At 65.4% G+C, this 25,048-nt stretch overlaps 1 protein-coding gene across 1 annotated transcript; it reads left to right on the top strand.

Moving 5' to 3' along the window:
• Window positions 1–1,644: 1,644 nt before the first annotated feature.
• Window positions 1,645–24,791, top strand: PFKL (phosphofructokinase, liver type). Its single transcript, XM_047718659.1, has 22 exons — window positions 1,645–1,800; window positions 5,452–5,525; window positions 8,192–8,269; window positions 10,512–10,701; window positions 11,294–11,459; window positions 11,959–12,003; window positions 12,239–12,347; window positions 14,241–14,336; window positions 15,196–15,288; window positions 16,483–16,608; window positions 17,369–17,433; window positions 17,909–17,972; window positions 19,083–19,229; window positions 19,556–19,626; window positions 20,110–20,197; window positions 20,920–21,072; window positions 22,572–22,736; window positions 22,996–23,057; window positions 23,280–23,391; window positions 23,864–23,963; window positions 24,058–24,163; window positions 24,380–24,791. The coding sequence occupies exons 1-22, from the start codon at window positions 1,716–1,718 to the stop codon at window positions 24,525–24,527; spliced, it is 2,343 nt and encodes a 780-aa protein (XP_047574615.1). The 5' UTR covers window positions 1,645–1,715; the 3' UTR covers window positions 24,528–24,791.
• The last annotated feature ends 257 nt before the right edge of the window (window positions 24,792–25,048 follow it).

Here is a 25,048-nt window from a genome sequence, read left to right as displayed (position 1 = left end):
GGACCATTCCAACTCTGCAAGAGCCTCAATCCAATAGTGGCTCCAGTGGCCTTTCCTTGCCCAGTGACCTTTGTGTTTGCCACTTTTAGCTTTGCACCACAAAACCATGCATTTTCAAGCGCACACACAAGCCCACAGACACATACGTAAAACTAGAGGAAAAGCAAGAAAATGATGAAAGAAAACATCATCATATTTGTTATCCTGGAGGGCACATCGGTGTCCAGCTCACACTCTCTACCCTGGACACCGTGCCTGCTGCGTTCGAACTTTCTGCAGTTAAATGAGATGTGCGGTCTGTCCACGCTCTCCACTCCCCTGGCCTCCTACCCCTTGCCAGTCCCCAGACCTCTGCTCTTTCTCAATATTCCACACAATGGAATGATTTTTGTTTTGTTTTGTTTTTTTTTTGGGTAAAAAAACATTTTAAATGTTGTTAGTTACCTTCTTTATTCGTTATTATCATTATCATTTGTGATAAAAAGCTTTAGCATTAGGTTTTTTTTTTTTTTTTTTTAAGATTTTATTTGTTTATTGGGAGGAAGCAGGCACAGGGGTGGGGAGAGATGCAGAGGGGGAGGTAGAGGGAAAGACTCCCAAGCGGACTCCAGGCTGAGCTGGGAGCCAGCCGTGGGCTCGGCCCTGCCCCGCTGAGATCCCGGCCTGAGCTAAAACCAAGACTTGGACGCTGGCCCCTGTGCACGAGGCCCTCGGGCGCGGGCTTCAAGTGCGCCGGCGCAGAATTGTGAGCAGGCGCCCGTAGGACCGCGGCGCTCCAGGACTCATCCTGCGGATCCGACCCCTGCCCGCCCTTTGACCAATACCTCCTGGTTTCTCTTACCGCAACGACGTAATCTTTACAGGCCAACCTTTTATCAGAACGTAACACAGATAAGGAACAGGCACAGAGCAGACACCCCTTGTCACCACTCCGCTCAGGAAACGCAATGTTCCCTGTGTCCCAAGATGCCCCGTGGCTGTCTGGGCCTTCCCAATCTCCAGTCCTGGGTCAGGGCTCCTGCAGGGTGGGTCCCCCCTTTGGGGGTCCCTACTCACCAGAGAGGCTCCACCACGGCACCTGACTGACCCAGGGACCACGTAAGGTAGAGACCATTGTCCCGACCCCACAGGACGGTGTGCAAGTTTTCCAAGGGCCCAACGGATGTTTACTGAAGCAGGAATGAACGCGTGAAGCCTGGTTTTGTGCTTCCTCCCGGCACCCTAACTGAGCACCGCGCTCTCGGTGGCCCCTGTTGAAGCCTGAAGGCCCTTCCTGGCTGCCTGAACAGGAGGGAGGGGAACTTGGGCTCCTGCCACCAACTTCTTGAAAAGCAAAGTTAACGCAGACCGGGCCTAGACCTGCAAATACTTCGCAGGACTTGGCAGGGGACGGATGGTCTGTAACGCGCTCGGAAGGCTTCGCCGCAGGTGGGGTTTAGCCCCTGGACTCTCGGCGCCGACTGTGCGTCCACGCGCCGCGTTTGCTAAATTGAAACAACGCGGCCGGGTCGGTCCAAGGTCGCAGAACCCCTCGCGGTGGCTGTGCCGCCCCGTGTCGTCCAAGCGGGGCCCGGAACCGCCTCGCGGCCGCCCTCTGCCCGCGCCCCCGGCCGGTGACCTCACACGTGGCGCGGGGCGGGGACAGCGGCGCGGGGCGGGCCCGGCGACAGTGCGCGGCCCCGGCAGGAGCGAGCGCGGCCCGTCTCGGCGCCGCCATGGCCACCGTGGACCTGGAGAAGCTGCGAATGTCCGGGGCCGGCAAGGCCATCGGCGTGCTGACCAGCGGCGGAGATGCGCAAGGTGAGCGGGGGCGCGGGCGCTTGGCCGGGCGGGGGACACTGCGGGGGGGTCTGCCTGTCCCTCCACCCCTCCAGGCGCCCCCGCCCCCCTCGGCCGCGATCCGGGGGGCGCGCGGCCGGCCGGCCGGCCCTGCGCTCCAGCCTGCGCCCCCGGTGCCGCTCATTCCGACCCCTTGCGGGTCTCCCTGTCGGCGCCGGCGCCCTCCCCGCTCCTCGCCGGACGCGCCCGAGCCGCCGGCGGACGTGCCGACAGCCACGACCTCCGCGCCCCGCCCCCGGCCGCCGGGGGTGTGTCTGCGCGGCCGCGGTGGCCCGGGACGCTCGCGGGTGGCGGCTCAAACAGGCGCCCTCGCCCCTCGGGCCGGCCGCCCGCCCCCGCCCCTCTTTCCGGGCCGCACGTGCCAGGACTCCGTTTCCTGGAGCTCACGACGCGCGGAGGTGCCCGGACTGGGCAGGTCCCCCGCCCGGCAGGTCCCCCACCCGCAGGCCCCCCACCCGCAGGCCCGGGAGCCCCGCTCTTCCTGGCTACCCGGGGCCGTCCTGCTTCCCCGAACCTCCGACGATGCACCCCTACCTCTCCTCCTCCACCCGGCTGGCAGGGCTGGGGCTGGCAGGCGGACCCACAACAGCCCTTCTGTCTGGGGCCTCGGTGGGGACGCGAGCTGGATCGGGGGAGGTTTGGGCAATTTTCCCGTGCTCAGACGTGTGCTCACTCCCTTTGTACAGGGGAAGCCAGCGGTCCTGGTGGCCTGTTCCGTTGGGGGGTGGTTGCCACCGCAGGGGCCTGGTCTGGTCCTGAGTGCTGCTCTCCAGTGCCTCTGGCCTGGGGGGCTGCTGTGGCACCTGACTTGCTCAGCCTGCATAGCCCCACTGCACACCCTGACCCCTGCACCCTGCACCCCGGGTGACCTCAGACCAGAAGGAAGATCCCTGCGGGGATCGGCCGGGCCTGCCTCCTTCCAGATCAGGAAGCGCAGACACATCTCTCTGCTTCTCTCTCAGGCCCCGGCTCCCCATTCCTCCTTGGGAAGCAGGGAAGAGGTGGGAGGAGGAGGCCTTCAGGAGCCCAGAGGGGCGGAGTTAGCTGCTGTCCGGTGCTGCCCTGCACAGGGGCCCTCTTGCAATTTGCCCCCAGGCCTCTGGGCCTGGCATGGCTGGCGGGTGGGTGAAGGGACCTGGAGGAAGGGCTCTGGCCCTCGAGGGTGCTGCCACCCCGGTGAGAGCAGAGCCTGTGTGAGCAGCCGGTGCTCTGTCTGATGTGGGGCCAGGGTAGCCTGTGGCCTTGGAGGGAAGCTGCAGGGGCTAGCTGGTGTCCTGGGGGACAACAGAGCCTTGCGGAGTGTAATTGCTGAACCCAGTCCATGGGTGCAGGCCCTGGGCTGGCTCACCCTCTTGCCAGCTCCGCCCCCACGATCTGGCCCAGATGGTGGGTTCTCGGTTTAGGGGTCCCAAAGGCCGAGCTCACAGGGACCTGGTGACGCGTGCCCGTGTGGGTGCTGGGCTGACAGCACTACGGGGAGTGGGGACTTTGGGGTACACTTCCCTCGGATGCTAAATTCTGCACTTGCTGGAGTGCGGGAAAAGGACCCACCTCATGCAGGGAGGGCCAGGCCTGGTCATGATTGGGCTGTGACCTGCATGCCGACTTGACCCAAGCGTGTCCCTTGGGGCCATGGTTTCCCCTTCTGGAAACAGGGGAGGGGGCGAGAGCATCCTTGGCCGGTGGAGGGAAGGCGGCAGGGGAGGACTTGGTGCCAAAGTAACGAGAAGACTAAGAAAGAGTGGGACCTGCCCCCCACTTCTCCCCCAGGTCTCCACAGGCGGGACTTAGCTTGCTCGCCCACCCCACTGCCCCCCACCGCGCGTCTTCCCAGCCCACAATTAAAGTTGTTCCCTGAGCCCAGTGTCATCGTGTGGCCGCCACTTTCTCACACATTCGTTTTCTGGGAGCAGAGGAGGAAAGAGCACGTGAGGACGTGGACTTCAGGCAGAGGTCTGGTTGCTGTCTCTGCGCCCATTGCAGGGTCGAGGGTCCTGGGTCCTGGGGTGGTCTGGCAGCTGCGGCTTTCTCGCTCGATCTCCTGACCCCGCCCGGGGCCTGGGGCCTGAGGCTGCCGCCTAGGGTTTATTTTGAGAAAGAAAAGCAGATTAAAGGGAAGTCAAAAGGCTCTTTTAAGAAGCAGCTTACAGTGAGGTGTACAAGGGAAACCAGGCCTCGGGCCACGTTCCCACGGCGGCTGACCCAGTGCCGTTCAGTCCTGCTCTGAAAATCACACCGGCCCGTAACATGGTCTGAACCGGTAGCAGGAGCTCGGGGCCTCCACTCTCCGAGGCCCCAGACAAGCCAACCGCAGGCTCGGGAGATGATCATGACCCCAGGGGTGGCCTGCCCTGTGTCACACACAGCTGGGGGCCACCAGAGGACCTCCAGTCCCACGGTGGGCCCGGGTCCCTGGCCACTGCCCTCCCACCCATAGTTCCCACCTGTGCCCTCTGTCCTCACCTCCCGGGCCAGAGCTGGGGCTTGGACCTTGAGCTCACAGTGGGCCCAAAAGGACCTCGCCCTGAGTTAGGAGAGAGTGGAAGGCCTGGGCTGGCGTGGGTCTGGGGGCTGCAGTGGGGCAGGGGGGCACTTTGGCACAGTGGGGGAAATTTCCTGCCATCTCCTCTCCCTTGCCACCCCCACCTCGGGCGGGGAGCTGGGCTCCTGCCTCAATGTCATTCTCTGCTTCTCCCCCTTGGGGGATCGTGGGACACGATGATTCCTGTAGAAATAAGATTTTCTTGCTAAAGTCAAGAACGTAAGTGGCGAGTGTGGCCAGCTCAGGTCCCGGGTGGCCTCTTTGCTCTGTCCCCCGTGATGTCTTGGGTGCCCCGCCTCTGGAACCCCTGGCATTGGACCTCAGATGTAGGACTCTTGGCTGCTGGGTGGGGACGAGGATGGGTCAGGCTCCATCTGCCACTGCCTTATCCGAGGGGCTCCAGCAGGCCCCCTACCCTCCCTCTGGGACTCGGGCTTCTCATCTGTAGAATGGGGATAGTGGGCAGCACACCATCTGCTCTCCTGGGAGCCCCGTGCCGTGAGCCTGCGCATGGGCCGGGCTGTGTGCTTGGGCTCCTGCTCAGGTGCTCCATGCAGCCCTGTGACCTGCCCTGTCCCCCTGGGCCCTGCCTTCTAGGCTGCAGACCTGAGAGACTTGTGTAACCAGGGCAGAGGCCTAGAGTCCTCATGTCAGGGTCCCCAGGTGGAGCGCACATGCGGTGAGGGACCCTGGAAGCCACGTGCTCCTGCAGGAAACCAGGGCCGAGAGGCCCTGCCTGCCTACCCCAGCTCAGGGGGACCAGAGGGCAGGGGCTCAGGGGTCGGTGGGGAGGTGCCGAGTGGCCTGTGTGGGAGTGGATGCGGCCACGAAGGGTCCAGAACGTTCACACTCACCTGGTCCCTGGCTTGGGTTCTCCTGCTTTCACTCCAGGGACCCCTTCTTTCTGAGTGCTCGGGAGCTCAGAGCCCGCCGGTGGTTCACCTGTGCCTGGCCGGCCCCCCCAGGGTGGGACCTCGAACTCCTAGCTCGGTGCCCCCTGAGACACAGGGGTCCCGGGTCCTGACCTGCGTGGGCCTCCGCTGACGGGTGTGTTGCCCCGACCCTCGCAGGTATGAACGCGGCTGTCAGAGCTGTGACGCGCATGGGCATTTACGTGGGAGCCAAAGTCTTCCTCATCTATGAGGTAAGGCGTGGGGTGGGGTCTCGGACCCCCACGAGGGTCTAGGCCAGCGTGTGGGTGGGGGGACGGACCCCTGACCATGGCTCACTGTTCAGAGAACAGGGATGGGGCCGTGGAGGCCGGTCAGGACATGATGGGTGGAGAGGGGCTGGGCCCCAGCTCTGGGGTGCAGGTGGCGGGCCCACCCTGGGTGCTTGCAGGGAGGGCCATGACCCTTGAGGTGCAGGATTGGGGGAGGCTGGGGGAGGCTGTGGCCCTCAGAGGCCCGGGACCTCATCCCCACTCATCTTTCCAGCCCCGTCCTCGGATCCCGGCCCTCCTGCCCCCTTCAGCACGCACGGGGCAAACGGTGTCCCGAGTACCCGTAATGACAGAGAGGCACACCGGCGCTCTCGCTCTGTCGTGTTCCGGCTGAGCGCTGCCCCTTTGCCTTGCCCCCACCCCATCCCTGTTTCAGTTTGAGGCTCACCCTCCAGCCTGCGGGTGCCCACAGCCACATGTGGCACCAGCTCGCTCGCACACCTTTGCAGAATGTAGCCTTGTGGTTTTTTGGCTGTTGTGTTACTTTGTTTTCACTTTTTACATAAACTGTAATGAGTTTCCCAGCCTCCCTCCCCTGCCTTTGGGCTGCTGGTGCAGATGTCTGGGGGTGTCTGAGTATGAGAACCAGCGAGCAGGTGGGCAGGACTCCCTTTGCAGACCGGGCTGGCAGACTCTCAGGAGCTGGGCGGGGGGGGGCTCCCTACACCGGTAATGGTCTAGAACCTTCTAGGGGACAGGGAAGAGTCCCTGGAGAGGGACTGGCAGGTTCCATGGACAGGGAGGGCTGGGTCCTGCCCGGGCTCCCTGAGCCTGTGTACATGTGACAGGTACGTCCTTCCCTTCCGTGAGTGTGACCTCTGTTTCTTTGGCTAAGCGGGGATGTTAGGGCACATAAGCTCTTGCAACATGGTGAGTGATGGCACGTTTCACGGTCCCGAAACCTGGAAGGTTGGAATTGGCCCAGGAGCCAACGGACCTCGGGGCTCAGAGGTGACGCAGGGAGCTGCGCAGGGCTGGGCCTGCGAGAGGGCTGGAGAGGGTGGAGGGGCGGGGGCGGAGGGGCATGGTGACACACAGCGGGTAGAGGTATGCAGAGACATTCTAGAAGTTTCCAAGGCTAGACTGACTCCAGCTGAGCGGCCCGGCCACAGCCGTGTCTCTGGGGACGCAGGGTGCACAGTGGGGCAGGGGGCGGCACCGAGCTTGGGCTCTGCGCCCAGTTCTGGGCTTCCGCGGGCGGAGAGCTGCCTGTTTGCAGCTGCTTGCCCTGGGCAGTGCTAGCTGTGGGTTTTCGGGTCATTTTCTTGCTTTTTTTGGTACCTGGGTTTGGGGGGAGGGGCTGGCTTCTGTCCTAGTGGCAGAAAATTCCTGAGGGAGATGGGGGGAGGGGAAGGAGGGGGAAGGAGGAGGGTCCTGACCTAACCTAAGTGGAAGAAAGCAGCCTCGTGGTCCCTCAGGTCCCCCTGTGGCCCTGAGAGCCCTTGTCCAGTTCTGGTTCTTGGCGGTGGGCTCCTGACCCCACCCCCAGCGCCAGGAGTGGGAGGCCCCTGCAGGCCCAGGCGATGGACAGCAAGGGTGAACCGGCCCGAGGGGAGGAGGCAGAGGGGGGAGCAGATATGCAGAGCCAAGCTGCGCTCCCGCCCCAGGCAGGACAGTGGCTCATTCCCTGTGTCACTGGTGGGGCCCAGAGGGCTTCAGGGAGGAGGTGGCCCTGCTCCTCTCAGCGTGGTGGTGCCGTGTCTTCCTACTGTTTACAAACGCACATGACCTGTGTCCAGACCCTGCGAAGAAACCCTGCAGTTCAGGAAGGGCTGGGCCGTGTGAAGGGGAAATGGGCATGAGGCTGGAACCCACCTCCTCCCAGAGGCCCTCCAGCTGACGTCCCAGGGAGTCCCAGTTATAGCCACCTGCAGGCACTGCCACACCATCGGAATGGAGACTGGCACGGCCCAGCGCTGCGGGGGCAAGTGCCCGACCCCCGGCCACTTTGCCGCTTGGTGGGGTGGTGGCCGCGAGCACACAGGGTGGTGTCAGCGACTGCGGAGCGTCACTCAGACACAGCCAGGACACGTGTGTGTCCCTAGCCGCAGCATTTGTAAATCTCGAGCTGGAGACCACCCAGATGGCCCCCTCAGTGGACAGATCACAAGCCCATGGGGCTGTGGGCTGACCAGGGCACAGCAGCGGCCACACACCCCTGGATGTGGCTTGTGGGTCTCTCAGACCCCGGGCTGAGCCAGACACAAGGAGCAGACCCTCGGGCTGTCTTTTGTGCTGCCCGTCGGTACCCCTAGCGGGCAGGGCAGCAGCTTCCTCGGTGGGAGGCTCCTGGGCAGAGGGACGCTGGGCGTCGGGCCGGTTACATTTCTGGTCTCGGTGACTCGGCGCACGTGCTCCGGAGCTCCTCAAGCTGGCCACCTGCCGGCCTCCGCCGCGTGTCTGCTCTGTGGAAATAGGCTCGCCAGCCCTGCAGAGGGTCTTCTGGAAGGGCCAGTGGGGGGCCCTGGGCTTGGGGAACCTCGGCGGCCAGGACCCCTCCAGTCAGATGGGGTCTGGGAGGATGTTCCGGGGTCCTGCTCCCCGCCACGGTGCCGTGTGCGCTGGGCTCATGCCTGTCCCCGGTCCAGGGCTATGAGGGCCTCGTGGAAGGCGGAGAGAACATCAGGCCGGCCGACTGGCTCAGCGTCTCCAACATCATCCAGCTGGTAAGGCTGCGCGGGGCGGCCCCGTCGTGCCCAAGGGTGTGTGCTGTGTGCACCCACACACGTGTACACATGCAGAAATGCACACGAACACCGTCCCGCAGTGGGCGGGCTCCAGGCTGACCTGGCCGGCGGCTGCTCTGGGGTGCTGGGGACACGATGGCTCCGGAATGTCCCTGCTCCGAGATCGCACTCGGTCTTCAGCAAAGGGTGGGTAGGGAGGACGGGCCCCGCTGGGAAAGGTGTGCCACGGCCCCCGAGCGGCCTCTGCCACCCTTCAGCTCTGGCTCCTCCCCTTGGTCATCATGCCAGGCTTCCCGGGCACCGAGGCAGCGGGCAAGCCGGCGTCTACAATCACATGGACAGAGCGCCCCGCTTGGGCCGGGGGTCCTGAGTGGAGGTGGTCTTGGGACCAGAACCGGGTTGTGTGGGCACTTGTTACCTGTTTATCCCGCCAGCCTGAGTGCTCAGGTGGCAGGTGGCTGGTCATCGCTGTGAGCCACCAGGGGGTCAGCAAGGGCGGTGGGGGCCAAGAGCCAGACCCTGGTGCCGAGCACGGCCCACCCCTCCTGTCCAGGGCGGGCGTTCCCGACAGAGCCCGCTCCCCCAGGCACCCGTGGGGGCCACTTTGCCGTCCCTGTTGTGGTCAGTCCGTGGGGACGTGGATGAGCCTCCTTCTTGGGCTTCACCAGACACCCCCTGCCCCTGCCAACCCAGCCGTGTCCTGGGGTGGGGCTGTGGCTTGGTCCTAGACCTTGTCCTCCACCCCAGGGGTCTAGGGAGGGTGTCCCTTAGGCCTTAGATACCCGATCGGGACATTTACTCTGCCCTAACCCTGTGTGTGAGGACGCCCGTGGCCTCTGTTCTGAGCGAGTGGCCCTGGGGATGGGGCTTTAGGCCGAGCACTAAGCTGGGCTGTGGAGCAGCGTCGAAGGTAAGGCAGGGGGATGGGGGAGCCCAGAGCACAGAGGTGGGGGGACAGGGGGGTCGAGGGAGGAGGGGACAGAGGGGCAGGACAGAGAAGGAGGGACAGGAGGGGACAGATGGGCAGAGGGGGCCAGAGGGGCTCCTGGGAGGAAAGCTGAGCATTTGCAGGGGCTGCTGGGAGGTGCTCTGCCATCCCGGTCTCCGCCGGAGTCACCAAGGGGGCAGAGGAAGGATTTGGTCTTTGCCTCCAGGGCAGTGCCACTCCACCAGCCCCTGTAAGTCTGGGGCCTAGGCCGGCCTGGTGGGTCTCACAAGCTGCATGGTAGGACACGGGGCACCCTGCTGTCCGGGTCCGGCCGGAACACAGTAGGCTCGCAGGTGCATGCCCTGAGCCATGTCCTGGGGCTGCCCCCGACCCAAGCCGGCCGGGGTTGCGCTGATGAAGACATGCTTTTGCAGCTGACGGAGCTCCTTGCGTTTGTGGCTGCTGTGTGTGCACGTGCATGTGTGTGTCTGTGTGTCTGCATCTCTGCGTGTGCATGTGTGTGTGCACACCTGCATCTCTGCGTGTCTCTGTGCACGTGTGTGTGTGGTTGTGCATGTCTGTGTGTCTGCATCTCTGTGTGCACGCGTGTGTCTGTGCACATCTGCATCTCTGCGTGTCTGTGTGTGCACATGCGTGTGTGTGTCTGTGTGTCTGCGTCTCTGCGTGTGCCTGTGTGCACACCTGCATGTCTGTGTGCATGTGTGTGTGTGGTTGTGTGCGTCTGTGTGTCTGCATCTCTGTGCACACGTGTGTCTGTGTGCAGACCTGCATCTCTGTGTGTCTGCACGTGCATTCGTGTGTGTTTGTCTGTGTCTCTGTGTGCACACGTGTGTGTGCACATCTGCATCTCTGCGTGTCTGTGCACACGGGTGTGTGTTTCTGTGTCTGTGCCTCTGCATGCGCACATCTGCATCTCTGCGTGTCCGTGTGTGCATGTGTGTGTGGTTGTGTATGGTTGTGTGTGCACATCTGCGTGTGTCTCTGTGTGCGTCTGTGTGCATGTGTGTTTGTGTGCATGTGTGTGCATGTGCGCGTGTCAGACTTTGGAGCCTTCCCTCTCCACCACCTCGAACGTGTGGAGCCTGGCACGTAGCTTAATTCTCCGGGTCGTGAACGCGGGGAGGACCCTGGGAGGTGGGGCCCTTGCCCCGGCTTCCAGAGAAGCCCTTGGACTCGTCTGTCTGTCCTGGTTCTGTGAGATCCAGCAGCCCCTCGCTGCTGTCCTGGGCCCCCCGGTGCCCCCGCGCACCCCAGGCCGTGTCGTCTGTGCAGGGCGGCACCATCATTGGCAGTGCGCGCTGCAAAGCCTTCACCACTCGGGAGGGCCGGCGGGCGGCGGCTTACAACCTGGTGCAGCGTGGCATCACCAACCTGTGCGTCATCGGCGGCGACGGCAGCCTCACGGGCGCCAACATCTTCCGCAACGAGTGGGGCAGCCTGCTGGAGGAGCTGGTGGCCGCAGGTGGGCCTGGGGCCCGGCACGGAGCGGCCGGGGTTGCGGGAACAGGCGGGATGAGGCCGTGGGGCCATGAAGATGCAGGAGGCGTCTGGCCACTGGCAGGGAGCAGTGGGCCCGGCGCAGCCCAAGGTCAGGGCGTTGCGGGCCTTCTGGCCACTAGTGAGGACGTCCGTGTGTAAGCCCAAGGCCTCTGGGGACGCGGTGCTGGGGATCCGCAGGCAGCGCCCGTGCTTTTGGGCGTGGACAGCCGTTCCCGGGTGACATCCTGGGCTGTGTGTACACGGCCTGTCCATAACTGATGCCCGGATGTGGGTTCTGGACCTTGTCAGCTTGAGGACGTGGAGCCCCAAGATTGCCAGTCCGATGTTGACTTCTTGGGGTCATGTTCAGCCCTTCCGGGACCTGGAGAGCAGGGGTGCCATCTCCTAGCCTCCCCGGGAGGCCTCTCAGGCCCAGCCTCTGCCGTTCACCGCCACACCCCTGCTGCAGGACCCGGGGACTGGGTGGGGATCCTGTGTGGGATGGGGGGCCCTCTGGCTGGGGGGCTGGGTGTGGGTGCCCCGGGGCCAGGGCCTCATGCTGGCTGCTCGCACAGGCAAGATCTCGGAGAGCACAGCGCAAACGTACTCGCACCTGAGCATCGCGGGGCTGGTGGGCTCCATCGACAATGACTTCTGTGGCACCGACATGACCATCGGTACAGACTCGGCCCTGCACCGCATCATGGAGGTCATCGACGCCATCACCACCACGGCCCAGAGGTGAGCGAGGCTGTGCACGCCCTTCCCTGGGGGCAGGTGGCTCCCGGGGCTGAGGCCGCAGCTCTGTGGGGTCCGTGGGGGCCCCAGCTTTGCATGCGGTCTCCGTTAGACTGCCTGGTGACCCTGGGGTGGGGTGCACCCCTCAAGGGGCGTGCAGACTCCTGGCCAGGGACGGCCAGGCCCAGGGAAGGTGAGTGGCCCAGCACGGTGAGGGCAGATCTGTGGAAACCAGCCCAGAGGTGGGTGAACCCAGGCATGGGTGGCCTTTAGGTAGAGACCCAGCCGCCCTGGGTGTGGGAGGGGCCATCTGTCCTTGGGCTGCTTCTGAGTCTGCTGGGTTGCTGGGGCATTTCTAGGGGAGGGCTGGGGCGGTGGGCAGTGTGGCAGTGGGCAGTGTGGCCCTGCTCCCGTGCCCCGCGGCCGTTTCTGCGGGGCTGGGCCGTGCGCACAGCTCACTGTGGCACGTACGGACGCCTTCCACCCTGTTCTGTGTCCACAGCCACCAGAGGACCTTTGTGCTGGAGGTGATGGGACGGCACTGCGGGTAAGGGGGCTGCCGCGGTTAGCCGGGGGTGGGCTGCTGGGGAGCAGGAGTCGGGGTGAGGAACGTAGCAGGTGCTGGCTTCCTGCTCGAGGGATGACAGTTTGAGGCGTGATGAGTCCCGGTCTGGGGGCTGGATGAGGCTCAGAGCTGTACCTCCCCAGGCCCCGGGGTTTGGACCGTGGTGCTGGGCTACACCCTGCCATCCCTGGTAGCGCCCAACCTTCCGCTCTCGCAGGTACCTGGCCCTGGTGTCCGCCTTGGCCTCGGGGGCCGACTGGCTGTTCATCCCCGAGGCTCCGCCCGAGGACGGCTGGGAGAACTTCATGTGTGAGCGGCTGGGTGAGGTGAGCGGGGACTGTCTTGTCCCAGAGGTTCCTGCCACGAGCTGCTGCGTCGGCACAGGGGCCGGTGTCCCCCAGGGCGCGTCCCCGGGCAGAGAAGGCAGAGGAGGATAAAGCTTGTGACGCTGCCCCAGGCTCAGCTCCTTGGGGTCAGCGCTGACATGGGGAGGGGGCGGGAGCGGGTCACGGTCATGCTGGCTTCCTGGGGACCGTGGCCACTGAGCCTGGGCCAGGGAGGTGGCCTTCTGAAGATGTGGACGGGACGTGGGCAGTGACCCCAGCAGGTGAGGCCCCAAGCAGGCTGTCGGGGCAGGAGAGGACAGAGGGTGGCTGGGGGCTGAGGCCTTGTCCGGGGAACAAGCGGAGTATTTGGGAGTATCTGGGCCCCTTGGGATGGAGCCGGGGTGCCGATGCAGAGCGGGCACACTTACCTTGGGGACCCCCAAGGGGTTGAACATAGGTTGGCCCCTCGACCAGCCCGGGGCTCAGTGGTGGCCAGGAGGGCCCTAAGGTGGGGAGGGCGCCTTCAGATCAAGGGCTGTGGTCTGGACTTGAGGCGGGGGGACCCCTGAGGTAGAGCCGTGAAGTTCACACTCAGGTTGGGGCTGTGCCCCAGAGCGAGCACGGAGGCTGCCCAGGGGCGTGGGCCTGTCTTCAGTTCCGACGCCCTCGGAGAGACAGGTGGGTGGGCCCAGGGTGGCGCTCAGTGTCCCTTCCCCACGGGATGGGGGCGGCGTCAGTCCCATCCACTGCCCACGCTGCCTGCCGGCCACTGTGCTGCATCTCTGCCCAGACCCAGTGAGGCCAAGGGCAGGGCCTGGCCAGAGGCCCATGTTCTGTCCGTGCGTGGAGTCCTTTCCTTCAGCGGGGCCCGTGGCCTTGACCCTGTGGAGTGGGGCTCAGTAGCATGGTCCCTGGCTGACCTTGGCCTCGGCTCCCTCACTGCGAACGTGGGGCTGGGCCTTTCCGGAGTGGCCTGCACTCAGTGGCCTCCACTCTCCGTGGAGCAGGAGACCCTCGGGCCCTCCCTGGCTTCCCTGAGCCTCCGATTCCCCACCTGTGAGGTGCAAGTGCCCCCCAACTCTGCCCGGCCCCCGGCTCTTCTGCTCCACCTGTAGCCCTGTCTCTGCCTGTCTCAGCTCACTTGCACTGGGTCACCTCCTCCAGGCAGTCCTCCAGGCCCACCTCTCTCTCTCACTGCACTGGAGCTCATAGGAGCTGCTCTGGTCCTCTTCCTCTCTGAGTCTATTTGGATGCTGTGGGGCGAGCAGGGGCTCGTGGGCGAGAGCGAACGTTTGGAATGTAGTTGAAGGGATAAATGATTGGGAAGGGGCCTTCCCCGGAGAGCTCTGGGTCTGCGATGCTTAGTCCAACGCAGGGCTGGGGCAGGCTGCTGTGGGTCCCTTCGGTGCCACCGTTGACCCTCCACAGCCTGGGGAGGGGAGGGGGTCTCGCTCCAGGAAACCCTGGCTGGTGGCCAGCACCATGAGGTCCCCCCATTCTGAGGATAAGGAAACTGAGGCTCAGAGGTGACCTCAGGGTCCCAGTTAGCCGCTGGCAGGGTTGGCTGGGAGATGCCCTCCATCCCCGCCGGCAGCCCCGCGTCCTGGGGAGGCTGTCGCGCCACATGGCTTCCTGTTGAGACTCCTTTCACAGGAGCTGGGTACCAAGTCCCCGCCGCACCGTCTGCCTGGCTCCTGGCTCTGAGGGCGCCACCCTCCCCTGCTGTCCCCAAGCCCCTGCTCCCCAGCCTTTCCCCGCCCCCAGGAGGCCCCCCACCCCTGCTGGTGTGGACTGCGGGCCCCGGGGCATGGACACCAGGGAAGGCATGGGTTGCTGCGGGTTGGGGGCCGGTGTCTGCGGGCTGACGGCTGGGCCCTGGGGCCTCTGCCACAGACGCGGAGCCGGGGTTCCCGACTCAACATCATCATCATCGCTGAGGGTGCCATCGACCGCCACGGGAAGCCCATCTCCTCCCGCTACGTGAAGGACGTGAGTTTTGGGGAGGGGGTTGGGTGATGTGGGATGGGTGGGGCCTCGGTTGGGGCGGACCCCCCCTTTATCTCCAGTCCCCAAGGGCTCTAGCTGGGGCCCGCGGACAGAGGGTGCTTCCTCGTTCCCGACGATAGCCAGATGTGGGGCGGGCATGCCGGGGGCTCCCCGAGTCGGCTGGCCCCAGAGGCCGAGCGGGGCCCCACATCTGCTGGGAGCCACCCACCCCCCGGCTTCTCGTCTCCGTTCAGAACGTGTTCCCTGAAGGGCAGGCCCACCCCCATCCCGGGGGCCAAGTCCAGGCCCCCAGCAACATCCCTGTGACAGGGCCCTTGCCCCTGCTGGCCCTTTGGTGACCGTGACCCCCACCGAGTGAAGGACCAACAGCCAAAAAACTGACTCTGGAGGGGGGAGGGGCTTCGTATGACCTCCAGCCACCTGTTGCACTTCGCCCCAGGGCCCTGGGCCCCGGCCTCCTGAGCGGGCACAGCCCCCAAGAGCCTCTGTGCCCCCTTTCATGGGCCATCCAGCTTCTGTGTCCCTACCGAGTCTGCGCTCAGGGCCCAGAGCCACAGTCCTGGGGGAGCCTGACCCGAGGGGCTAGACCATGGCCACAGGCTGCGGGGACACGGCCACGCACACCCACAAGGGAAATGCCGACGCTCACACGGCAGCTGCACACACACACTCACACTGTGGGAATGGAGCTGGCACTGCGGGGACCACAGGCTGTGGGGACCCCGACACGGGGGCACGGACACCCCGACATCCCTGAGGATGGGGAGCGGCGAGGACCGGGGCTGGGGGCCTATGGGGCGGGCACGGACCCCAAGACCCCCTACTCTCTCCCAATGAGCAGCTGGTGGTCCAGAGGCTGGGCTTTGACACGCGTGTGACTGTGCTGGGCCACGTGCAGAGGGGAGGGACCCCTTCGGCGTTTGACCGCATCCTGGTAGGTGGGGCTGGGCTCTGGCCCTGGGTGTGTACTTGGGCGAGTGTGGTGGGCATGTCCTTGCCGCTGCTGGTCTCAGGGATCGAGGCGTGGCCCCTCCGTTTCTCTGTGTGGTGAGCAATGTGGGGCTGGGGTCCCATCCCCACCCCACACCTCAGCAACCTTGGTGCCAGACCCCCTGCGGTGGCACTTGGCAGGTCTCTAGGAAGGGGGGGGTGCACAGGGGCAAGGCGCACGGCTCAGCCCTGCTAGGGTCTGATGTCGGGTGGTCTAAGCCTGGCACCATAGCTCCTAGGGTCTGGGGGAGGCCCTGGGGGTGCAGAGGCTGGACTGTGGCCTGAACGCCGTCACTGTCCTGACCCTGCTGGGTCCCCGGTCCTCTGCCAAGTGGGAATCCTGCGCCACCAAATGGGGACAGGGTCAGGGGCCCAGAAAGGCCCCATGGATGGTAAAGTGCCCACCTACGGGGGCTGGTCACCCTGGGCCTGGGGCCCACGGCGAGCTGCACCTGCCTTCCCCAGGAGGCCCTGGTGTGGTGTCTCCTCCCCCACCTCCCCCAGTCAGTCCCACATGGAGCAGCAGGGACACTGACCCACCCGGCTGGGCGCTTTCAGCTCCCGACCGTGTGAGACTGCAGGGGTGAGGTCAGGAGAGCCTCCTGAGGGTGTCAGGACAGCAGGGCTGTCCTTTCCCCGAGCCTGGGGGGCAGAGATGTGGGGACGGCTCCGGGTCTCCCTTCCACCCGTCAGGAGATCGGACTGGGCGGCCGGTGGAAGGTGTGAGCTCCTGGGTCAGACGAGCAGGTGGAGCAACAGCATTTTGTGCTACTGCTGAGCTCCGTGCCCCCAGGGCCACCCTGCACTCGGTGGGCGGCACCGGCCGCAAGGAGCCCGAGCTCGGGGACGCCAAGGCCCCCTAGTGAGCTGCCCCAGCTCCCGTCAGGCTGTGCCTGTGGTGGGGCCGAGCCTTCCTCGCGGGGCTCTTGTGACTGGTGGTTGCGTGAGGTCAGTTCCGGTACCACCTGTTCTAGAACCTTCGACCGGTGTGTGTGTGTGTCGGGGGCAGGGCCCTGAGGCTGAGGGCGCAGAGACCTGGGGTGCATGGTGTGGGCCCAGAGCCGAGAAGGGTCATGTGCACATGGTTTGTGGGGGCCGGTGCCCCTGCCTGAGAGCCGCCCGCCCTGTCCCCACTCAGAGCAGCAAGATGGGCATGGAGGCTGTCATGGCGCTGCTGGAGGCCACGCCGGACACGCAGGCCTGCGTGGTCAGCCTGTCGGGGAACCAGTCCGTGCGGTTGCCCCTCATGGAGTGTGTGCAGGTGGTAAGTACTGGTCTGCCCGGGGCGGGCCAGGCGGGGGATCCAGGGAGATGCCCTGCTCTGCGCTGCTGGCCCCCTTGCCTACGGTCCCCCCGGCCCTCCCAGGGCCTCTGAGGGGCCCCCACCCAGCAGGCCCAGGCCCAGGCCCTTCCCCACCCCGTCGCCCTCGGGGTCCTGCTGCTTCTCTGTTACCTGTGGCCCCCTCCTGTCCTGGCCGCAGTCCTCGGGTCGGAGAGGGGGGCAGGAGCACGTCCCCAAGGTGGGATGAGCCCCGAGAGAGGAGTGGGAGCTGCAGAGAGCAGGGATAGCCGGGGTCATGAGTTTCCTGGAGCCTTCGTCCCTGGCCTGACCTGGGCTGGGCAGGGGAGGGCGTTTGGGGTAGGCTGGCAGTGGGGGCAGTGGGTGGCCAGAGCCACTGTGTAAACTCTGCAGATGTTGGGGGGACACTTGGCAAGGCTCAGGGGGGCAGAGGGAGTGGGGACGCTGGCCCTGGTCTGCAGGTGGCAGGAGAGTCCCGGGGGCCTGGTGGGGCCCCACAGAGCTGAGGAGGATGGGGAAGACCTGGGGACCACCTAGTCTCAGCCGGCTCTCCCGACTGCCGGCCTTGGCAGTGTTCGCTGCCCGGCAGGTGCAGGACAGGCCCACCGAGTTGGGCGAGCACCGTGCGTGTGCGTGTGCACGTGTGTGTGTGTGCACGTGTGTGTGTGTGCACACGTGAGCGTGCGCCAGCCTCCTCCAGCCTGTGTTTCTCGTCTCCGTTAAGACAAAGGAGGTGCAGAAGGCCATGGACGAGAAGAGGTTCGATGAGGCCATCCAGCTCCGTGGCAGGTGAGGCCCTCGCGGGGCCTGGAGCCGGAGTGGCTGTCTGGTCGAGGGGCCCACCGCACACCCCTGCATGGCTCGCACATGGCTGTGCCTGCAGAGGTGAAGCTGCATGTCTCTCCTGAGACTCTTCCTGCTGAGCGTGTGGCCAAGCAGTGTGGAGTGGAACAGCAGGAACGGGGGCTCAGCGGTCCCTGTGACTGGGAAGCAGGCAGGCCGTGGGGTAGAGAGGAGCTGCCTGCAGGGTGGAGGAGAGAGGGCGGCCCGGGTGGGGTCTGGCGGGGGCTGTCCATAGAAGGAGGCAGTCGGGGGAGGTCTGGAGGGGCCCGGAGGACCGGACCTGCAGCTCTGACTTCCCTGGCCGTGCCTCCTGCCGGCTCGGAGCCGCCCACCCTGCCCTGCTGGATGCAGGGTGCTTGCTTGGCTGAGGGGTGTGGCCGAGGGCTGCGGGCTGCACTGCGCAGACTGGCTTCCTTCGCAGGAGCTTTGAGAACAACTGGAACATTTACAAGCTGCTTGCGCACCAGAAGCTCTCCAAAGAGAAGGTGAGGTCACTCACCGCCGCTGCTTCCTCGAGCCTGGCCCGCTGCTGGGGTCTGCCCCGGCTCTGCCTGTGGGTCGGGGTCCACCCTGGGGGCCCGTGGACCCGCTCCTGTCTGGGTTCTGATCTGTGAGCCGAGAGGCTTGACCAGCAGGTCCCAGACAGCTGGTGTCGGGCTGGAGGTGACCTCGGCTCCTTGCTTATTAACCAACAGCTGAAGGAAGTCAAGTCAGGTCCGGGGGTTTAAGTCAGGACAGAAGGGATCTAGCACTTACGTTCTAAAACAGCTAATAGCCTCATGACGTGGGCTTTCTCCAAAACTTGTTCTGATGCCCTGGGGACAAGGAAGGGGTCCCGTGGAGACCGTCCTAGACCATGGGATCCTGGCCCCCGTTCGTCCCGGGGCTGGTCAGGGAGGGATCGGCTGCACCTGCCCTCCAGCCGAGTGGTCTCCCCGCCTGGAACCGCTGCAGGGGGACTGAGTCTGGGGCGGCAGGGCTGTGTTCCCAGGACCCATGAGAGCCACGCTGCCTGGAGAGCCGCTGGCCGGCCACACGTGGCCATGGAGCGCTCGGGACGCGGTGCCCGGCGGGGTGGGCTGTGTGTGCCCAGCACGCACCAGACTCCGGGCCCCCGGTCAGGAAGCTGGCCGCTGGGAGTTGCTTGAGGTGACACTGGTTCGTCAGGTTAAGCCAACCGTGCTCCTAAACTAGTGTCACCTGCTTCTTTGCACTTTTTAACGTGGCTCCTGGAAAACCTCCGTGACACCGTGGCCCCCTTTGCTGTGCGTCTGTGCTGCTGGCCCAGCGCATGGGGTGCCGGCTGCCCTGAGCCCAGAGTGTGGGGTGATGGCTGGAAGCTTCTGGATAGGCTCTGATGCCGGCCGGCGCCCGCACCGCTGTCCCCCGCCAGCATGCTTGGCTGGGAGTCCCCACAGTCCCACGGAGGCCTGTGGCTGTGGCGCGGCGGGTGCCCTCACCACACTGGGTCTGGCCCTGAGGCTTGCGGGACCCGGGCCCGGTGCTGGGAGCCGCGCTCTCACTGACCTCTGTCTGGCTCCGCCGGTTCCTCCCCAGCCCTGTGCTCACCTTCCTGTCCCCTCTCATTCTCGAAGACCAACTTCTCCCTGGCCATCCTGAACGTGGGCGCCCCGGCGGCCGGCATGAACGCGGCGGTGCGCTCGGCCGTGCGGACCGGCATCTCCCAGGGCCACACGGTGTACGTCGTGCACAATGGCTTCGAGGGACTGGCCAAGGGTCAGGTAGGTGTGGCCGTGCGGGCACGGTGGCACGTGTGTGAGTCGTGTGACCGCCCCCAGCTTGCTCACAGCGAACAAGGACTGGGGGCTCACGGTACAAAGTCAGGGCGATGGCCCGGGTTGGGTCCCCGAAGAAGGTGGCGGGAAGGCCCTCGGGAGAGGGTTAGCTCCCCTGTGGGGGCCCCAGGCCATGTCTGTGCCCCACTGAGTGCCTGGCACAGCCCACTGGTGCCGCGCGGATGGGCTCGCGCTGAGCACGGGCCCGTCGTCGGAGGAGGAAGGGTGCCCCTGCCTGTCCCTGAGGCTGCGTCTCCCCCGCCTCCCCACAGATACAAGAAGTGAGTTGGCACGACGTGGCCGGCTGGCTGGGCCGGGGCGGCTCCGTGCTGGGGACCAAGAGGTGAGCTGCTGGCTGCGGGCCCGGGCTCCCCGGCCACCGTGGGCAGCTGGGAGAGGGAAACGCAGACAGCGGGCTCGGTTGCGGTGGGGTGGCTGCAAGGGGACGCTTGCCCCGTGGCCGGGAACTGAGTCCTGACTACTGGCGGGTGGACCTGCTTGCCCCCTCGTGGCTGAGAGCTGACCGAGGCCACCTGTGCAGGGAGAGCTGCCCGGGTGGCCCTGCACCCATGGAGGACATCCTGTCAGGCAGGAAGTGGGCTCCTGGGTGGCGGGAGACGAGGGCTGCCCCCTCCCCCCCAGCAGGTGCTCAGGCCTCTTTGTCCCACTGTGGGCCCCACATGTCCCCCGGCGCCGAGCCTCTTCCACCTCTAAGTGGGGACACAGCATGTCCAGGGCCCGCAGTCGCCCGGGGTCGGCTGCCGCGCTGGCGGGTCCTCGTAGCCCGTGTGCGGTGCCATATCCGTCTGGTTTTCGTGCGCCACAGGACGCTGCCCAAGAGCTACCTGGAGAAGATCGTGGAGAACATCCGCGCCCACAACATCCACGCTCTGCTGGTCATCGGCGGCTTCGAGGTGAGGGCCGCGGCGGGGCACCAGCTCGGGGCGGGGATGCTGGAGGGTCGTCCCTGCCGGAAGCCCCATGTGCGGAGAAGTCCACGGCCAGCCACACTCACGGGGCCGCAGACACGGGGTTCAGTGTCGGCTTCACGATGCGCAGATTGATGTGGGCACCTGGGTGCTGGTTGGGGGGCAGGTGGGGGATGGAGGGGAGCGGCAGGGGGAGGCACAGCAGCTTCTGGTTGGGGGGCGGCCCGGGGTGCCGAGCCCCATGGCCCCCTCACCCGTTCCCCCTCCCCGCTCTGGCCTTACCCCGCCTGTGAGCTGGGGTCCCTTGTGCAGCTCCTGGGTGGGGTTCTGAGCATCTTAGCTGCCTGCTGGGGGACCCCGGTGCTCAGGCAGCCCCGTAAATGACGCCTGCCCGTTCCCGGAGCGGCCCCAGTCCCCTGCCACTGGCACCAGGTGGATGGGACCACAGCAGGGCGGGCAGGCCTCCTTCCTGTCCTTGGAGTCCAGCTTCCCAGGCTGACGGCCGCACAGCCGGCTGGGTGGGGTGCCCGTGGTCGTGGCCCTGGGGGTAGGAGCAGGTGGGTCCCACACCCCCATCCCAGGCACACGGAGGGTCAGCTGGGTGGGAGGGCCGGGAATGCCCGGCCTGGGAGCCCGCCTGCCCCTTGCGACCGCAGCCCAGCCTCGCGGGCATCCCTGAGCCCCTGGCGCCCGCCTGTGCACCCCAGGCCTACGAGGGCGTGCTGCAGCTGGTGGAGGCCCGTGGGCGCTACGAGGAGCTGTGCCTTGTCATGTGTGTGGTTCCCGCCACCATCAGCAACAACGTCCCTGGCACCGACTTCAGCCTGGGCTCCGACACTGCGGTCAACGCTGCCATGGAGGTAGGACACTGCCTTCCCTCATCCCCCGCGTGGGCAGGACACGGGAGGACACGGCGTGGCACTGGGAGGGAGGGGCGGCAGGAAGTAAGGCCTCGTGGGTGGCCTGCAGGTCTGTGGCTCTGGGGTCACTGTGGCATGAGGCCCTGGGGGGTCAGGGCCGTGTGGAGGGGGGCCGTGGTCCTGTCCAGTGAACAGCCACATGTGGATGTGGGAGAGCCCAGGCCCCTGGTTGGGATGTGGGAGGGTGGGTGCCCGCCTGGAGCTCCATGGGGCCTCCCCGTGACTCTCACCCCATCCATGACCCTCCCATGAGCCTGCTGGGGTCAGCACTTGTATGTGGGGGGATCTTGGGCTGAGCCGAGCAGCTCCTGTGTGATACTACAGAAAGGAGAAAAGAGAACAAACGAGACTACAGGGTCCACTGACCCAGGGACCGCACGATCTTTTTTTTTTTTTTTAATTTTTTTTTTTTTTAAATTTATTTGACAGAGATCACAGGTAGGCAGAGAGGCAGGCAGAGAGAGAGGAGGAAAGCAGGCTCCCTGCTGAGCAGAGAGCCCGATGCGGGGCTCGATCCCAGGACCCTGGGATCATGACCTGAGCCGAAAGCAGAGGCTTAACCCACTGAGCCACCCAGGGGCCCCGGGAGCGCATGATCTTAAACGTCAAGCCCTGCCATGTCACCGCTGTGGACCGCCCGCAGCTCCTCACCAGCACCAGACATGGTCCTGTTTTCTTTGCCTCTATGACGGCAAGAGAGGCATCTGTTTAATTTATAGCTGTGATTTGGGTGAAGGTGAACTTTTTTCTCTGTTTATTACCCGTTTGAAGATTTTATGGAAAAATTACGTTTTCCTGATTTTTTGCTCGTTTTTCTCTTGGTGAGTTTTTTATTTGTAAATGCTCTTTACATATGTAGGCTATCGATCCTTTGGCAAACATGAGAGCATTTTCCTCCACTTTGCTGGTTGTCTCTTACTTGGGGTTTAAACTCATGGTTCAGACCCTAGTCACCTACTGGTCTCGTTTCTCCTTTGTCAGTTTTTTATGTTATAATTTCCTTTCAAACTCTGAAACGTTTGGGTAAGAATTATCCTATGTCACATCGCTGTTGGCATCTACAGAATGTGGGCATCGTGTCACCTGGTCCCCTGTTCCCATGACCCTGTGGCGGCTGGGGTGCGGGTCCCCTGCTCACACGACCCCACGGTTCCACGGACCACTGAGAAAGCGAAGGCCGGGTGTTTCCCAGGCCCAATGTCAGAGCCTTTGAGCCACACCCCTGGCCTGCACCCAGCAGGAGCTGCTGACACTCCTGTCTCCCTGGGGGCACAGTGGCCCCGCTGAGGACCCTGCTTCAGACGGCCCTGTGGAGAGTGTGTGGGAGGGCATCCTGGGCGTGGCGGGGCATGGGGCCATCCTGGCCTCCGCCCCTGCACAGTGCGCCCTGGGGAATGCCCTGGGGCCCCGGGGAAGGCCCTGACCGCCCCGTCCCCCAGAGCTGTGACCGGATCAAGCAGTCAGCCTCGGGGACCAAGCGCCGCGTGTTCATCGTGGAGACCATGGGTGGCTACTGCGGCTACCTGGCCACGGTGACCGGCATCGCAGTGGGCGCCGACGCTGCCTACGTCTTCGAGGACCCTTTCAACATCCAAGACTTGAAAGTGAGCTGAGCCCCCAGCCCGTCTCCCGCCGCGGACCCCGCAGTGGGGCTGGGTGCGGCTCCCAGACCCACGCAGCCCCCCGCACCCTGTGTCTACTCTGTGGCAGCCGTGGCCTCCTGGCCCAGCCCTGGCCCTGGGGCCCCGCCAGCAGCTGCAGGCCTCCCCTTGGTCACACAAGCTCCAGGGTGGGCCGGGCTGGGGGACTCCGGCCACATGGCGGCTGCCTCCCCACTCACCCTTCACGTCCCCCACCCCTCAGGCCAACGTGGAGCACATGACGGAGAAGATGAAGACAGATATCCAGCGGGGCCTCGTGCTGCGGTGAGGCTGCTGGGGGTCCAGGCGGGAGGGGGTCTGCCCGAGCCACGGTGGGCCTCGCGACGGGGCTGCGGAGGGGCCGCTGGGCAGAGCTGGGCCGGACGGGCCTCGCCGGGGGCTCCATGCCCTCTCCCAGAACTGGTCTGTGGCCCGGCAGGGGGTCAGTGTCTGGGACCAGACCCCGGGGCGCCTCCCTCGTAACCCGGGCCGGGCCGCTCCTTCCAGAAACGAGAAGTGCCACGAACACTACACCACGGAGTTTCTATACAACCTGTACTCCTCGGAGGGCAAGGGTGTGTTTGACTGTAGGACCAACGTCCTGGGCCACCTGCAGCAGGTAGGGGCTGGGGGCATGGGCTCTGGGCTCGGCCTCCACCAGGGAGGGCATGGCAGGATGGGGGCCCTTCCTTGTTCACGGCCTCATGCGGCGCCCTGGTCACAGGCCACCGGCCGCTTCCTGCTCATGCCCAGCATCCCTCAGTGTAGTGAGGAGGGAGAGACGCCCGTCCCACGAGTCCTTAGTGCTAAGAAGGGGCAGGCCCGGTCCCCTCCCTTCTAGGCCTCCTGGGGGCCTGCCAGCAGCCCGAGCTGTGGCCTCCCAGCCCACGTGGGGGCTCCCCTCTCCGGGGGACTACGCACTTGCCAGGGGTGGGCCCCCAAAGGCTGCCCAGCTGGAGGAGCCCGCCAGTCCCTGGAGGTGGTTCTCAGGCTGGATTCGGGGTGGAGAACGAGGGAGCAGATGGGAAATGGGGTGGGGGTGTGGTGGGGCTCCCCTGGCATCATCTGCCTTGTCCCTGCTGCGTTTCCAGGGCGGAGCTCCGACCCCCTTTGACCGGAACTATGGGACCAAGCTCGGGGTGAAGGCCATGCTCTGGATGTCGGAGAAGCTACGGGCCGTCTATCGCAATGGTGCGTGGCAGGACGGGGTGGCGGCCCTGGGCCCGACCTTGCCCTCTGCCAGGACCTGGGGTTCAGGGCCGCCAACCAGAGCCTGTGTCCACAGGGCGGGTGTTTGCCAATGCCCCGGACTCAGCTTGTGTCATTGGCCTGCGGAAGAAGGCGGTGGCCTTCAGCCCCGTCACCGAGCTCAAGAAGGACACGGACTTTGAGTGAGCACCTCGGAGACAGCGGGGGGCGGCCCTGACCCCACAGGCGGCCCCGTTCCCGTGCCCAGGGCCACCCCTGTGCCCTTTCGCCCAGCCGGCCTGTCCTGGGAGCATATGTGGGAGGGATGGGGACGGCCGTGCTCTGGGGCTGGGTCCCGCGGGGGCTGCCGTCCCAGCTGTGGCCCCTGAGCCCCGCCCACCCACCCCCCCTCCCCGCAGGCACCGCATGCCCCGGGAGCAGTGGTGGCTGAACCTGCGGCTGATGCTGAAGATGTTGGCCCACTACCGCATCAGCATGGCTGACTACGTGTCCGGGGAGCTGGAGCACGTCACCCGCCGTAGCCTCAGCATCGACAAGGGCTTCTGAGGCCGCTTGTCCTCTCTCCCAGGAGCCCGCAGGCGGGCGGGCGGGTGGGGGCTGCGGCCTTCTTGGCCCTGGCTGTGCCCCCGCTGTCCGCCAGCCTCTCTGACAGCACTGAGGCCCCTGGATGCCCACCTTCTGGTCTGGGGGTGGGGGCACCCGTGCGGGGTCACCACTCCCCGTGGGCCTTGCTGGGCCAGCTGTGTGCACTGGGCATTGTGCAGTGCGGAGCTTGCCGCTTTTTCTAGAAATAAAATCCCCCTGTCTGTGGAGTGTGGCCGGTCTCTGGGGAGCAGGCCCTGTGGAACCTTCCAGGAGGGTGGGCGTCTGGTGGGAGTCCCCAGCCTGTGCACACAGGCCTGGCCTCCCCCAGTCCTGGAAGGGTTTCTGAGCCTGGGTCCGGGCCTTGAGTCTGACCTGGGACAGTCACCCCCACTGCCTGGACTGGGGTCTCAGAAACAGAGCCCAAGATCCTGGGGCGAGCGGCTGATCTGAGAGCGCTCCACAGGAAGACCCTGGGGCCTGGG

The sequence above is a fragment of the Lutra lutra genome, chromosome 1 (genome assembly GCF_902655055.1).
Source record: "Lutra lutra chromosome 1, mLutLut1.2, whole genome shotgun sequence".
NCBI lineage: Eukaryota > Metazoa > Chordata > Mammalia > Carnivora > Mustelidae > Lutra > Lutra lutra.
Note: the sequence above shows the minus strand (reverse complement) of the source record. Positions and strands in the feature narration are given on the sequence as shown.